This window comes from Glandiceps talaboti, chromosome 3 (genome assembly GCF_964340395.1).
Source record: "Glandiceps talaboti chromosome 3, keGlaTala1.1, whole genome shotgun sequence".
NCBI lineage: Eukaryota > Metazoa > Hemichordata > Enteropneusta > Spengelidae > Glandiceps > Glandiceps talaboti.
Window position 1 is genome coordinate 26,953,380 of NC_135551.1, and position 15,739 is coordinate 26,969,118.

Here is a 15,739-nt window from a genome sequence, read left to right on the forward strand (position 1 = left end):
CCTGTATTAATCACCCAAGGACATAAGGTGGTGACATAGTAAAGCATCGATGGTTATTATATACGTGTTTACTAAATTGGTGCTTGTACGCCTACGATACCACACGATAAAGAAATGTAATTTTAAAGTTAGCCTTATTATGAAAATCTCTACTCATACCATAGGATATTTTTTGCCCGTGGCTCGTTCCTTGACAACCGAAAACGTCTCTTGTCTGCGGAAATTAGCACCATGTTATTAACTCGACCAGACACAACCAGTTCAGACAAGAGAATGAAAATGTGACGACAATGACTCGTTTACAGAGATACTGTCATGAATTCGTAATTACTGTGTTTGGGTTCAGACGTGACACTGCTTATATATGTCGCCAAATATCAGCACGACGTCTTCCTTGTTAGTTTGACCGTGACCTTGCAATTTGAGATGTTTGATGATAAGCGGACTAGCAGCCAGTGCTTTAGATATTAAATAACTCAGGATACAAATGAAAGAAATTAACCTTTCAGTCAAGAATAGACCTTGACAAAAGAAGGTGATGCCATTAACAATTAATTTTTGGAAAATTGATCCGAAATTCTTAATTTACCATTCAGGTGTAGAACAATGATGCTAAATAACACGTGTCATGTCAATATTGAATTAATCACACACCCATGCAGCCTGTACCTGTAGACGTAGATTATTAGGCCAGTAAAATATACACAGCCTGGAACCATATCAATTTCAAAAGACTTAATTCTTACCATGGGTCTGGCAAATTGTAAATGTTTTGTACAGGATTGACCTCAATGTAGGCAAACGTTAGTTTGCAGTCAAATGAAAGTGTTGAAGATAAATAATATGATCAGTTACACGTTTACACCATTCTTCTCGTCCCCGTTACTCAAAGCATACACCTGATTGATATATTCATAGTTCTACTCCATGTCGACGTCGGTTCACTCAGTCTGATAAACAGATCACTGTTGAGTCAAACCAGAACACGTTTTAGGCAAATGTCCATTAATTAACTGACGACTGCCTTAAAACTGTGTTGTGAAATCCACAGGTAGCTAATACGTTCAAGTCATATTTTGCCACGTCACATCCCCGAGTCTGTATTTATCACTTACTGAAAGTCTTCTACCTGTGTATAGTATTAGTGTTACTTTACGTTTCCTTTTAGCTGGTCAACTATTTATTTAATTATTTTGATAGGTTCTGTAATAGTATGGTATATTATGGTTTGTCGCTGAATACGGATGGTTTGGCCAAAAACGCTTACATCAGCTTCTTCGTATCTGGTGCAGTAGAGATTCCTGCTTATATCTTGTGCTACTTTTTGTTGGACAGAACTGGTCGACGACCACTACTCTTTGTGTTTATGCTTATAGGTGGCGTTGTTCTGATTATAACTGGGCCAATGATGCTCGATCCATGTGAGTTAACACGTCATTCTTCCCTCCAGTTATGCAAATCAGTAACAATTTTGTTTGTTTTCCTTTGTAGTATATATTTGCGAAAACACACCAAAGAAACAAACAAACAAATAGGTAGGCAAGCAAACAAACAAGCACACACACACATACATACATACATACATACATACAGACAGACAGACAGACAGACAGACAGACAGACAGACAGACAGACAGACAGACAGACAGACAGACAGACAGACAGGCAGGCAGGCAGGCAGGCAGACAGACAGACAGACAGACAGACAGACAGACAGACATGGAAAAACCTAGCCTGGTCCTTCAATACCACAAAGTAGGACTTAGAAATCGTCGGAATTGCTTATTTCTATGTCAATTGTGTTTGGTAAATATGTGAGTTCTATGTTTAGCAAATTTAGACGGATTTTACTGGCAAATTTTAAAAATAGAATATAATACTCGTATTTGGTAGGGATTAGTCAAGTCCCTTATAGGGATATGACGATATAATAGTGACCATTACACATACAGGAAAAGGTATTGTAATTCTATGTTGTGTTGTATAATATCGTAAAAATGTCAAAGTAAAAATTAACCAATCTTTATACATTTCATTGGGTTTGTATGATCTGAACAAGTACAATGATATTACATGTAAATAATGAATAAGTTGATATTGGTATATAAACAATATGGGTGATTTCCCACAACATAGACTGTCCAGAAAACATTGTGGCATCCTATATGATAATAAAAATTTCATAATTTCATATCTTTCAGCGCTCCAGGCGGCAGTTAGTACATTCGCCTTCCTTGGTAAATTTTGCATAGCGGGATCCTATGCAATCATCTACTTTTGGGCGACAGAACTCTTCCCAACGCCTGTTAGGTAAGACCTGTTGCAAAATTGCGTGTGATAGAGTTTTGACACTGATTGGAAATCAAGGAGCTGCACTGATATATTATAACGTAAATTTGTAGTGTACAATTGACATAGTTTACAAGGTACAGCAAAATATTCAAATACTTGCTAAACATTTGAAAATAATACAACTTTTGTATCCGTCTATTTTCGGCGTTTAATGTTGCCTATCAAGGCAGTCAAAGTTCACACTTTCAAATCCATGGGACGTGTTCTGTTCACGAGGCGGGGGATATGGGTACTGGTGTACCTGGTGCATTCAAATTGCTAGCACGGCTTACATGCATAACCTCAGACGACTACTCAAAAGTTTGAAGAGTACAGCGTAATCCCAACCCTAGCATCTTTTCAGCTATATTGCACCGCATTCAAGAAAAACACTTTTATACTTACTAATTACTAATTACTAACTACTAATTACTAATTACTAATTACTAACTACTAATTACTAATTACAGAAATGCTGGATTGGGCGTATCATCTATGTGTGCACGTATTGGTGGAATTCTCTCTCCATACATAATGTTGTTGGGTGACTACGTCTCGTTATCACTACCCTTCATCATATTTGGAATTTTATCAATACTTGCCGCTCTTCTTGCTCTACTGCTGCCGGAAACCCTAAACCATCCTTTACCAGAAACTCTAGAGGAAGGTGAAACATTTGCAACGTAGGTTGATGTTTTTATTTACAGAGTTTATACATTTTGATCTGATGATTCCTTTGCGAATATTTAATGTTTAATTAAGAATTTCGCGAGAAATGAGGGTTTTGATAAGTAAAATTATGAGCTGTCTAATCTCCCTTTCCCCGAACTATTAGGGCAGGCTGATAAGCCCGTCCCGATGACGTCATTACAGTCTCGTGAAACCTCTGATCGGCCACAGAGACCACTCAGTCCTCAAGTCACGTGATTGATACCATCCACTGTAGCCTGCATAAGCGTAATAATTTCAATGTCTTCCAAATAACAATCTATATCCTATCAGGTCCCCATTTATACAGCAGGGTTTACTGGGACACAACTGTGATTCAAAGCTTGCCCCCAAAAAAACTTAGCCATTTAGAAAGTAATGGCGATAAGGCTAAAAAATTATGTGTTTCACCGACCCTATAGTTGAAGCCCCCGACCCTAAATATTTTCTTCTTGACCTTCATGTACGTCTGTTTTCTTTCCCCATTGATGTATATACATATTCATCAAACTATCACAGAAGGGGTTAGTCTTGCTTTTAGACGTTCGGGCTTTCCATCGATACTATAAGCGAACGAAGTTCGCAGTGAGGGCTTGCCCGGATGTTCCATCCTCGATAGCGATGTTCGGTCGTGTGTCGTATTTTAACGGAAGAACATCCGAGGTCTAACAGATAGACTAAGAAGGGGTATTCTGACCGACATTTTGATTGTTTTTTTGGTCTAAGCAATAGTTTCCAAAAATAAAAACAATTAGAAAGATAAAAATAAATTAAAATCTCGACCCTACCTGCCCTATTTTCTGAGGCCATGTTGTCGGAAACACAATTTGTTTTTAGAAGTCTAAACTAGAACCGACATTTTGTAGTTATCGAGTTGGCTACTCTAACCATTCGACTATCATGACTCCGTATTTCCCCATTCTTACACAACAGGAAAGATTACAAAAGAGAAACGCAAAACGGGATGGTTGATGTCGGACAGCAAGCTGATTTTAGTGGTGTCAATGATGTTCAGCTATCAGAAATACCAAACCAAGGTGTTCAGGGTCATTACACCAACAAAGGTTTTGATGTAGAATAACACCAGGAGGTACTGGGATCGATACTGAGAGTGACAAAGAGCTGTCGAAACAGAGCTATTCTCCTGACAAATTTGTTCGAGTATAATACAAGATTTAATTAAAGCTGACTTTATCAACTCAATTCGTAATCTGAATATTACATATATGTTTACCTGACTTTCATTGAATATTTCTAAACGTTGATACCCCGAAAGAGCTTCCATGACTGTTACACTTTTAAAAAAAATATTTCTAAGTTTGTCATCATCTTACTGCTAGGTAAATGTAACAAAAATTGTCAAATTCGTATTTCGTCTCTTTTAGAACCGATAGCCTTGACTTTGAATTGCATGCTAATTTCAGTTTTTGCACAGTATTGTTAATATGTATTCAAATTGACGATAGTGTTATACCCACCTTTCCAGCATATAAATATAACACGGCAGTTTTTAGTGTACAGTGCTTGTGAAGAAGTCCTCAATACCCATAGATATCGACGTTGTCTGTATGGATCGTTCTACCCATAACTAACACTGTTAGAATGATAACTGAAGAATATCATCAATTATCATTCATATGCAATATCGTCCACTCTTAAAAGTAATCAAATGTTTATGAAATAAACTGATACAGAATCATGAATCAACCAAGACTGTATACCTATCGCATTAGGGTATTAAAGAGTTTCGCTGCCAGTAGGTATCAGGGTAGACTTATGTTTTGTATTTGCTTTAGCTTTTGTCAATTCCGGGTCATTGGAGGTGATTTCGTCTAAGCTTGCAATTGCTATTAAACTAGGAAAAATTACAATTACAACTATATACTTTTGAAAAGTTGACACCTTAAAAATTCATGACGAATAGCATCTTACAGGAGATAGATCTTTCAAAAATCTACTAGAACCCCCAAAATTATTTGTCTTTGAACTGTACTTTATTTTTTTTAAACTTTTGCACATTTTTGTTGCTCAACGCTACCTCTAGCAATTGAAGAGGGGCGTCATCAAGGAATTGCCTCACAATTTAGAGTGTGCAAAATTTGTAAATCAACAGATGTTGAAAATGAATACCATTTTCTGTTAATTTGTCAAAAGTACAATTCTTGTGAGAACTGAGTTCCTACCGGCATCTTTTTATTTGGAACCAAATTTTCACAAATTTAAATCATTGATGTGTACAACAGACTGTTGTTGATTAAGTTTTGTAAATTAGTATACAAGGCAATTGAGTTGAGAGCGTCTTTAGACAATCCTTGTATAGTATAGTAAACTATCTGTTCGTCAAGCGTACTGTAACTTGTACTCGTTTGGTATGCAATCCATTTGAAAATGAGCCGGTGGCCTTGTAACGCATGCAATAAATATTACTTATTACATACCAACCCTAATTATTTATCGTCCTGTCTATTCTAAGATATATGAAAGTTATTTGGTTCGTTGGTATTTGGTTAACTATCAGATAGATAAGGACTTTAATATATCATTCACACTTCCATCTGTTAGTGTTGACAAATTTAAAGGAACGTTCAGTTATCACACCAAACAGCTACATTACATTACTGTTATATTCATATAATATTTTTGTCACATGAAAGTTTGTCATATACAACAGATAAACATACTTATACACACACACACACACACACACACACACACACACACACACACACACACAACACACATACACGCACACATGTATGTATTTGTTGTTGCGCCATGCACACGATCTTATAGACGAGCAACGTAATGCAAATGGAAGAAATGTGTATATTGACCTCTCCATGGTGACTGGGTTACTGATTACCATCAATCTTGTGAGCAGTGTTATTGATGGTTATGTTGCTGAACCCCCAAAAGATCTCGCATAAATCTCATACACTGCAAGTTATATGTAAACACGGTAAGTTTGTAGAATGTCATAAAGTAGAGCTTTGTCTTCTTGTAGATGAATTATAGGTCAAACCCTTTCAATATATTTTGACGTGTGTTTATCATTTTTTTTGTTTAAGAAATAGTGACCTAACCCTGTATTCTTGAAAGGGACTATTGTGTCTGTGTAAATCATACTATATCTTGATTACCACAGCGTCCATGATTAACTGGGGGGGGGGGGCAGATATAAGAAAGAAATAGAAAATAAGAATTAATTTGCAGAGGATGGTTTCTTCACCATCATAACAATGTATATAATAGTAAGAGCAAGTGTCGCAATATACATGTAATTGCAAAAACTTGGACGGAAATGAGTAATATGAAACACTGCGCATGCTGACAGCACCGATACAGGGGTAGCTAGCTGTATGAATAAATTAATGTCAAGTTAACATGACAAGTCCTTGGGAGTGAGGTAAATGGTAGAAGATAAGCACACTGGGTAGGTCCTCCAGAAACTGACAGCGCATACTATTGCTTCCAATGTGCCAGGTATTGATTAGTGATTTACAAAGGTTATAACACACAAGCAGTTCAAAAGTTTCTAGCATTGAGCTTTCGATGTAACTATGTAACTGTAACTATTGAATTTGTCATTCCTGGTATTGTCTGAGACCACTATATAGAAAATATCCTAACATCTCGTACTGGGGTTCCTTCGTAAATGATTTTAACGTCTTGTTTCTCGAACTAGAAACCGGTGGAAAAAAAGTGTAATGCCCTGGGTGCCCTGAATATTTGTTTAATTGGTAGGTTCTTTAACATGTTTTTATTACCCTGGTAGTTGAGCCTTCGGTTTTCTAACTTAGATAGACACAAACTAAAATTATTGCCAGCATGTCGATACAACAGTTATAAGCTACTGAATGGACGTTGGTTTAATTTAATCTCAGTAGGGAGGCGTCTCTGAAAACTAGTTTATTTAGAGATCCATAAACTTGCAGTGCTGTTGTGGGACTGCCACTGTTTACACTATGTTGATGACAGGGTGATTAGAATCGTACAACAGAGGAACCACTATCACCCACTTGTTTAATCTACCACATTGAAGAACAATAGATTTAATTTGCACATCTATCTTAAGTTAGTAAACCGAAGGCTTGATTACCAGTATCGTATATAGTGGGAGTGCATGTCTATACAGAAACGGATCAAGTTTAAAGTGTAGAAAATCATGTATGGGACGGTGAACATGAACTGTACTCAGGTTACGTCTCAAAATGGAGCAGTGTCGGGTTACCCAAGCTTTCGTCGTTGGGGGAGCTCTCGTTTATGGCTACCACCGCCCAGAGCTGTAGCCAAAAGCGAGTGCAGCGGACGAGAGTCTGGTTAATCATTGAGCACTTCTGCTTTCCCCGATGTTTGAACAATACGAAAAACATCCCTGATTTACACTTCTACAGAATACTATATAAGGGACAAAACAGTACTATGAGGTGATGAGACCCCCAATTTACGTGAGGGCGCTGTATTCTCAATTTCTTGTGTGAAGTTTGGAATGGCCTATTGTCTTGGGAGAGGTTGAGCTGTGATATGCTACTAATATAGAAATCAAGCTATTTAGGGAGCCTTCAGTATATAACGAGGGCGGGAGGGGGGTACGGTGCGCCGGGGGGATTTAGGGTATGTCTGAGCTGTAAAATGTGACCCTCCCCCTACTCCTTTTTTTTCCTAAAATGTGACCCTCCCCAATCCCAAGTTCTAAAATGTAACCCCCCCCCCCCCATCTCAGTTCAAAATGGCAAATTCACTGATAGATGGATGGATGGATGGATGGAAATTATGTGGACAGATTAAAGGAACAGTAGCTGTAACTTTTGATGATTTTTTTCTGTATGTTTTGTTCTGTGTATCAATTACAGTTTATTACCGTTTTCAACGGTAATTCCAGTGATAATAAACTATCCTACACTATTTTCTGCTCGATGGAAATTCTCATGAGACAAGATATTGAAGCCAGTGACTGGTTTCAGCATGTATGTGTTACAAGTCAATATTTGCATTGAAATCGCGTATATGGCTCATATCAGGGCTCATATGCACATTTTTGCGCTTATATGGCAATGTATATGCATTTTAAAAACAATGAGCAATGTGCAGCTTGTCCTCTGTCACATGACATATTCCCAAACATCCAAGCTACACAAGATGTCATAAGGACTTGTTTGGCATTTAGAAAACAGTAAATTGTAACTACATGCAGTTTTAGCTAAAGCCTTAGTTTTCTCTCAGAATTGTAGATTTTGTTTGAAATAGTGCAGAGTGCATTTTACAAGATTTTTATCATCTCACTGTATGGTAAAAAGTACAATCCATGTTGGTCATAAAATGAGTCAACGTATAAAAGTGTGGCCCTCCCCCTGGACGGGTACAATGTAGCTGTTGGCATAGGGGCGAGTAATATTTCTTGGATTGTTGTTTTCCTGGTTTACAGGCTAAATATAACAACCTTTGGACTATATATTCCTACCTGTAAGTGTTCTTTCTATTAGTACTAGTAGATAGAGTTTGATACATTTGTAGCAGCAGGATTCATACGATATTTTCTTAAGAAAACGGCAATCTGAGCAATAATACGTGCCCCTGTGGCTGTAGGTGTGAAAGTTTAGCGAATAGCCCTGTTGGATAGACAACAATAAACTATCCAGCTTATGCTTGATTTATGATGTGGTTACATAAGACTTCATGTATATGTGCACTGTTACGCCCCATCCGATCGCAGGGTTACTTGAAGACAGTCTTATGTACACATCATAAATACAAAATGTACTAGGAAGTGGATACATGACATTTTCTGAGCTTGTAGCTCTATGTGTAGTAATTTGGTCCAATGATGTAAAATTACAACGATTCGTCAAATAAAGCGGATTGTTTGAAGTGAGTCTAGTATTGTATAAGAATTCCCGCTCCCGGATAAAGACCTAAGTTGGAAATAGTGCAAGTTTTTTCGATGACTTGAACAACCGGTGACAATGTTGATACGACTTTGAAGGCGATTCTGAGTCTGAATTCTGAATTTGGCTAACGTCACTTCCGTCTATGGAAAAAAACCCGTATTCTCAGAAGTGATAGAATGTGATCTCACCTTTACTTTCACTATTATTTGGTGGTCTATAGCATGGCAGATAAAGCGAAAATCAAATCGCCTACTGACACTGGGTCGATGTTATCCTTGAAAGACGCTCTAGTGAATCATCGTCTTCAAAAATATCAACAAGGATTGGAGTCTTTGGGGGTGGAAAATGTTTATGACCTTCTCGACGTACTCGACGATGATTTGCAGACACTGGGTAAGACTGTACTATAATTATCGTCTTTCAGTCGTTCAGTTTAGTCTGAAGGGCACATTCTAAGGACATCGGTTTGGAGTCTTAAATTCAAAAATCACGTGCATTGAGAGCCCTTTTGGTTAGGGTATGTATCTGTCTGTGGTGGTGGTGAAAACTCCATTGCAATCGCCACGTGGCTGACGATGTTTACATTATGAAATTGAAACATCGACGATGCAGTATGGTACTATTTCTCTCTGTTCGTTTAAATTCTGACGTCAGCTCTAAACGCTGTGCGCATATAGAAGTCTATGAAATAGCAGCATCCCTTTGAATGCCCTTTTCAGGCTTTTGGACCATTTCTATGGTCTGATGACCGCAGAGCCCGAGGTCTTGCATCTACAGCACACTAATATTATGCAGGACTTGCACTTCGTCGCGTTACACGTGTGGATGTCGATCACTTTACGTGTCATGTCTTTCTTAATTATTACAATGGCATGAGTTAGGAAAAGTTTGTGATGGAATCGTGGTTTTTTTTTAGCACGGCTGAACATATCGTAGGCACTGTCTGTACTGTATGTCTGTCTGTCTGTCTGTTTGTTTGTTTGTGTGTGCGTGTGCATGTGAGCGTCAGAGAACAACTTAAAACATAGACCCTACACGAGATAGCCATGAAATGACCGTTTATAAATTTTGAAAGTATGCGAATTTGACACAAAAGTTAGGAAATAATTCAAAACTATTCAGGCATAGATATATACAAATAAATTAACCTGAGTAACCACATGTCACTATAGTGTGGCATATTTGATACCCATAATTGTCGACTGAGGGCGCCATTTACACAATTTTGGAGTTACATCCGCTGCACAGTCTCTTTAATTTGATGAAATAATGCTAACTTTGTCACTTTCCCTCAGTGTAATGTTTATTTTTGCAACTAATCGGAATACTGCTATAAAGAAAGTTATAGATGGCTTACTGAATAGATATAATAATTCCAGCATTTTTGTTTAATTTTGAAATTATACCTGACAGCAGAATGCTTCCTTGGACAAATTCTAGCAGTTAATACTGGTCCAGTTTCATGTAGTTGTTCTCTATGATCTCTTTCTAGCATGTAATCAAACAGAAAAATTATATTGAAAATCTAGCTAAATCTTTTGGGGAAGGGATGAACAGTGCATGTCAGTAGTCATCCATCAAACACTGACAGGCGGTTGTAATTGGCTACTTCGTTCACTTTACTACAAACTTAACCTTCTGTCGTAAAGTAAGTCATTATTGTAAGTCATTGATTTAATGTATCATGATGCATTTGTCCTAACCAAGAGTGAAGTCACTTAATTTTGTTTGCTATTTCCCCAGACTCTTTGGGGGTGGTAGCCTTTAAGTCATAACCCCAATGAGAAGAGTTGATGTAACCAAAACTACCCAGCATATTTGACGTGATTGTTCTTGTGTAAAAGATGAGGGAGAAGTTTAATCAAAGAAGGACAATTTAGCAAGTCAGGGAGGGATAATGAGTTTACAGTGACATTTACATTTAGTCAAACATTAATTTATTTTATGGAACTAGGGCCATTAGATTGCACTAGACAGTCTTAGTAACATGGTTATTAAGAAGTTACAGAATCACAGTGCACAATACTGCCATTGTCAATAGTTTCTCATGGCTTAGTTGAAATAGTTAGTCCTACCGAAGAAGACAGGTTTTCCATGGGTACTCGGACTGCAAATAATATTCATAGTAACCACCTCTCAAATTTTAACAGCTGCTAGATCCTTGGGCTAACCTGCTTACTTTAAAAGTGACCAAAGGTTGCCGCTGAGGGCACTATAGCCTGCCCAGACAGCGGCACTCATCACTTTTCAGCTTTTTATTCTTTATCCAAAACTGCAGATCCAAGGTCTTACCCTACAAGACTACCACCTCTAGCACAGAGACTTGGCTATCTGATGTGTCACACTGGCTTGAAAGTATATACAAATGACATTTTTGAGCCAGATACCCAAGTTTCTGGGCTGCCATATCTCCAGATATAAGAATTGAAATATGAAGGATGTCAGTGTCATTGAAATACGATGTGTGTTAGTGGCATTTGTCTGATAACATATGACACAGAGATAGATATTCATGTTTGACTTATTTGGCTATTTAGGAATGACGAAAGTGGAAAGAAATCGTTATCATCGCATGTGTAAACAAGTCAAAGAAGTAGGCAGTTTGTCAGCGATGGAGACTTGTGAAGGAAGCATAGAGTTGTCAACGATGGAGATGAGCACAGCAAATGGATCATCAACCATGATGGAGACCAATGAAGGAACTGAGACACCATCAATTATGGAGACTGATGAAGGAAGTGGAGAGGTGCCATCATTGGAGACAAGTGCAGGAAATGGATCATCAACATCGATGGAGACGAGCACAGGAATTCAGATACCATCACTGATGGAGACTTGTGAAGCATTGTCATCTGCAGGCAGTGAGGAGTATCATCTCAAATACTACATTTTAGATTGTGCAGTGCCAAAGCAGTTAGATGGTCTAAACCCTAATCAGCACACCATTCATGACTTGATAGAAATCATATTGAGAAATGAAGCCATCAGAGATGGTGTCACTGCCCAGATATACTCTATTGAAGGGACACCAATCACATGTGATGTCTTTCTTAACAGATGTAAGTACAATACATGTTAATTAGGTATTTTGCATATTACTTTTGTCTGTGTATGTCATTTTATGCAATATTATTCTTTGAATTCAACGTAACATTTACAATTCGCAAGGCTTATGGTTGGGGAGGGACAAATGTGATGTGAGAATGTATTGCAGAGCTGCTAAAGTATCAATTATCTTCCATGCTGCTGTACAAATATATAATTCTAGATATGTAATACAATATCGTAATTACCTGCTCTCACCATGAAATTCTCAATACAATATCACAATTCAGTGGTTAGCATTATCCTATGTGGCAGAAACATCCTCTATTGCAAAAACACTTTATATATTGTATTTTTCAGGGACATTAAAAAAGCGTGAAATCAGCTCTGGTTCTGTGTTGTTTGTTATCTTCCACCTAAATGGATTGAGAGATACCACCATCCATTCATATGAGCCATTAGACCACACCATAGGCTCTGCAACACTCAATGTTCACGTAATGTTGGGAGATACGTACAAAATCAAATATGATTCGGATAAAGACACTGTACAGGTATTTGTTTTAATGGTAGAAATATAAATACAAATGGCACAAATGTAGTAGACTAACTTAAAATAGATTGAAAGTTGTCTGGAAAGTGGCCATATGGGTATTGATTTTGCATTTTTAATTTATAAAACAACTTTATCATGGGTTCCTACTTGAAAAATCAATGTAGCTCAATACATTGCAGAAGACTAAAAACTATGTAAAATGTTTGCTATTGTACGTACAATAACAAATGTTTTATACATTTTATTACGCTTCTGCAATGTATTTAGTTACAAACACAGACTTGATCAACGTTGTGTCATATTGACTTTTGAAGTAGAAAACCACGGTAAAGTTGGTTTATAAATTAAAAATCCAAAAGAAATAGTCAATCCTCATGTCCATATGGCCACTTAAGCTAGGGAGTATCAGGTAGGATTAGAGTTTGATTACAGATAGGAATAGACCAAGTGTATTGTTGCATGGACATGGTTCTACAGATATATGTGTATATACATGAATCTAAAAGTCAAAAACCTCTGGATCAAGGATGTTTTGTTAATTTAAAAATCTCACCAGGAATGCTAGTCTAGCTGCTGCACCCTTTGACTAACCTGTTTACTTTAAGAGACCAAAGGTTGCCACTTAGGGCGCTAGCCTGCCCAGACAGAACTGTACACCTCAACTTTCGGGATTTTTTCCCAACCCCCCAAAGCACAGATCCAAGGCCTTATTACAAGACTACGTACGTAGAAGTGCATACTGCTCAAACCCTAAACTACGATGGTAAATCAGATGGTGAAAAATATTAAATATTGATTAGGTGACAGGTGATGTACCATCTTCACAGAGGTTCCTTTGCACTGTTATTACACAGATGCCTCAAGCCTGAATTCAATTGATTGAATATGCATGTATGTAGAGAATTTGATGTACATTTATCATTCTATGTCACATAGTATGTGTACATGGGTGTTAACTTGTGCTTTGTTTTCATTGATTTCTCCTACTTCACATAGAACCTGAGACAGAAGATTTGGTCAGCAACTGGAATTGAAACAAGTTGTCAGCTACGCAGGTAATTGTACTAATAGAACAAGTTGGCTGTACTGTTCAGAAATATTAAACCCATGAACCCCTTTACATGCTAGGCAAATACAATATCAATAGCCAGTCCCTTCAAAAATTGCACTTTCTTTTCAGCTCTTCACAGCAAGAAATCCCAAATCCTGAGAAACATGTCATTGACCAGTATTACAGCATATTTCAAACCACTTTTGTTTAAAACCTGTCAAACTATCTGCACAGAATGCATGATACAGTTGATTTGTAACTTTTGAAGTTAATTAACTATTTTCATAATTATTAAAATTTGAAGTTTGTCCTCGACAGTCATTTATTGTCCAGTAGGTGCAATAGGTTGGACCTTACGGAAGATGTTCAGTTTCCATCAAATGTTCTCTGCATGTAATAATTAATTATATTTCTTTACTGAAGTATTCTTGATGGTGCACACAATGCTGATGCATTAGCTTCAACTAAATTCAAGGATGGCGAGATGTTGGATATTGCAGTGGCATCTGAAACTGGCAACAACTATTTTTCCAAGAGTGAACACTACAAAGCAGATGTCAAACCATGCACAGAACAAACCAAGAATGGACTTGCAGTATTCTACTCAGTTCTATATGTTGTTGTAAGTTAAGTTTACTTGTATTTACTTCAGATTAAAAGTGTTTAAAATTCCCTTTTCTCATCCATATTACCACTTTAAGTGGAGATGTTAGATCACCCTTTGATAGAGGTGTAAACATAGTAAATACATTGTACTCCCGCTGTTGCTTGTAAGTGTAAAGTAACGTGTGAAAGCATATAGATGAAATTATTTACACTTCTTTCAGTGAGTCTTCAGTCATGAATGTTTATTTATAATTACTAGTACTAGTAGAACCAGTATAGGGTCAAAAGTGGACCCTAAAGTAAAGTAAAATGAAAAGTAGAGGCCAATCAATAAAACAGAAAGTTTCATTGTCATAATTTCTCTGTAAACATATGTAACCATTTCAAACAAACTCAAAAGATCACTCAGAAAAAATGTAGCTTGAAAATATCTTCATTCCCACAGTGACATGCTTTGTAATATATATTTCCAGTTCCGAAAGGTAATGTCAAAACATGATTGATAAGACTTACCTACCACATACAGGTAAACATATCAGAAGGTTGAGGACTGTTTGATGAGAAACTCACAAATGATTAGAAGATCTCGTGTTTGAGCAGTTCGCAGCAGGCATCACCTGATTCATATTATGTTTCACTACATGTTACCCATGGTGCTGTGTTCAGATATTTTTAAATCTCTTTTCATACATTTGTAATTAAAGGTAAGCCATAACCATTCCAAGCGATGTATTAAGAAGTTGCTTGCCTTTGTAAGAAAATTGTCTGGATGTCCACCTCTGGTGGCAACTTTGGAAGCTCTTCTGGGACAGCGGAGTATTAACTTTTCCCAAAAGGTAAGCCCACTTAAAATGTGTCACATTTTAGGTGTTGGCATTGGCTTCAGTATTCTTGAAAAAATTAATGTCACCACGAGGAGGATTAACATATTTCCTTCATAGAGAATGAATGTCATGGAGTGTGGGTTAATAGTTACAAATAAAAATTTCTATTCGCAGTCAAAACAATTTTGGAAGCAAAACCCAAATTTTGCTGACATCTCATCAGGTGTACTACAATTGGTTACTATTTATTTCATAGATTTCTTCTTTCAGACATACCTAGAATTGCTGAGATTGTAGTACTAAGGGAAAACAACCCTCATTTCTTAACATCAAAATATTTATGTCCATTGTGGTGAACAGGATAAAAACATGAGATCAATTTCACCATACATATCAATGTCTATTTACAGGTTGCTGTAGTTGAGGGTTTGTACTTTCTGTTCAGAAGAATTCTTCCAACATCTCTTCAAGGTGTGTTGCAGATTTTAAACAAAATTTAGAAACTTTGTGTCTTTACAACTTAAAATTAGATATTAGGAATGACCTGTTTTCACAATTTTGACATTCTTTCAATGCTTTGGCCTACATGTTGTAAGTTTTGTCTTTTGTAAAGAGAAACATTATTGTACCAGGTTTATTGGCCACATTTGGTTTACTAAACTTCTTGAAGTTACATTTATACCCTTCTTTTGTAAAAGTGCCATGATTTTCTCAATAAGTAGCCTAAAAG

The 15,739-nt window shown here is 37.0% G+C and overlaps 2 protein-coding genes across 2 annotated transcripts in view; both read left to right on the forward strand.

Moving 5' to 3' along the window:
* LOC144433315 (organic cation transporter protein-like) overlaps nt 1-4,136 on the forward strand; it is an 11,534-nt gene extending 7,398 nt beyond the window's left edge. Inside the window, exons 7-10 of the mRNA XM_078121623.1 lie at nt 1,201-1,421; nt 2,202-2,310; nt 2,802-3,014; nt 3,973-4,136. Of these exons, the coding sequence (XP_077977749.1) occupies nt 1,201-1,421; nt 2,202-2,310; nt 2,802-3,014; nt 3,973-4,120 (691 nt within the window). The 3' untranslated portion in view covers nt 4,121-4,136. The remainder of the gene's footprint in view (nt 1-1,200; nt 1,422-2,201; nt 2,311-2,801; nt 3,015-3,972) is intronic.
* A 5,125-nt stretch (nt 4,137-9,261) lies between these two features.
* On the forward strand, nt 9,262-13,587 carry LOC144433316 (uncharacterized). The gene is made up of 4 exons (XM_078121624.1): nt 9,262-9,320; nt 11,465-11,986; nt 12,333-12,526; nt 13,525-13,587. The coding sequence occupies exons 2-4, from the start codon at nt 11,467-11,469 to the stop codon at nt 13,585-13,587; spliced, it is 777 nt and encodes a 258-aa protein (XP_077977750.1). The 5' UTR covers nt 9,262-9,320; nt 11,465-11,466.
* The last annotated feature ends 2,152 nt before the right edge of the window (nt 13,588-15,739 follow it).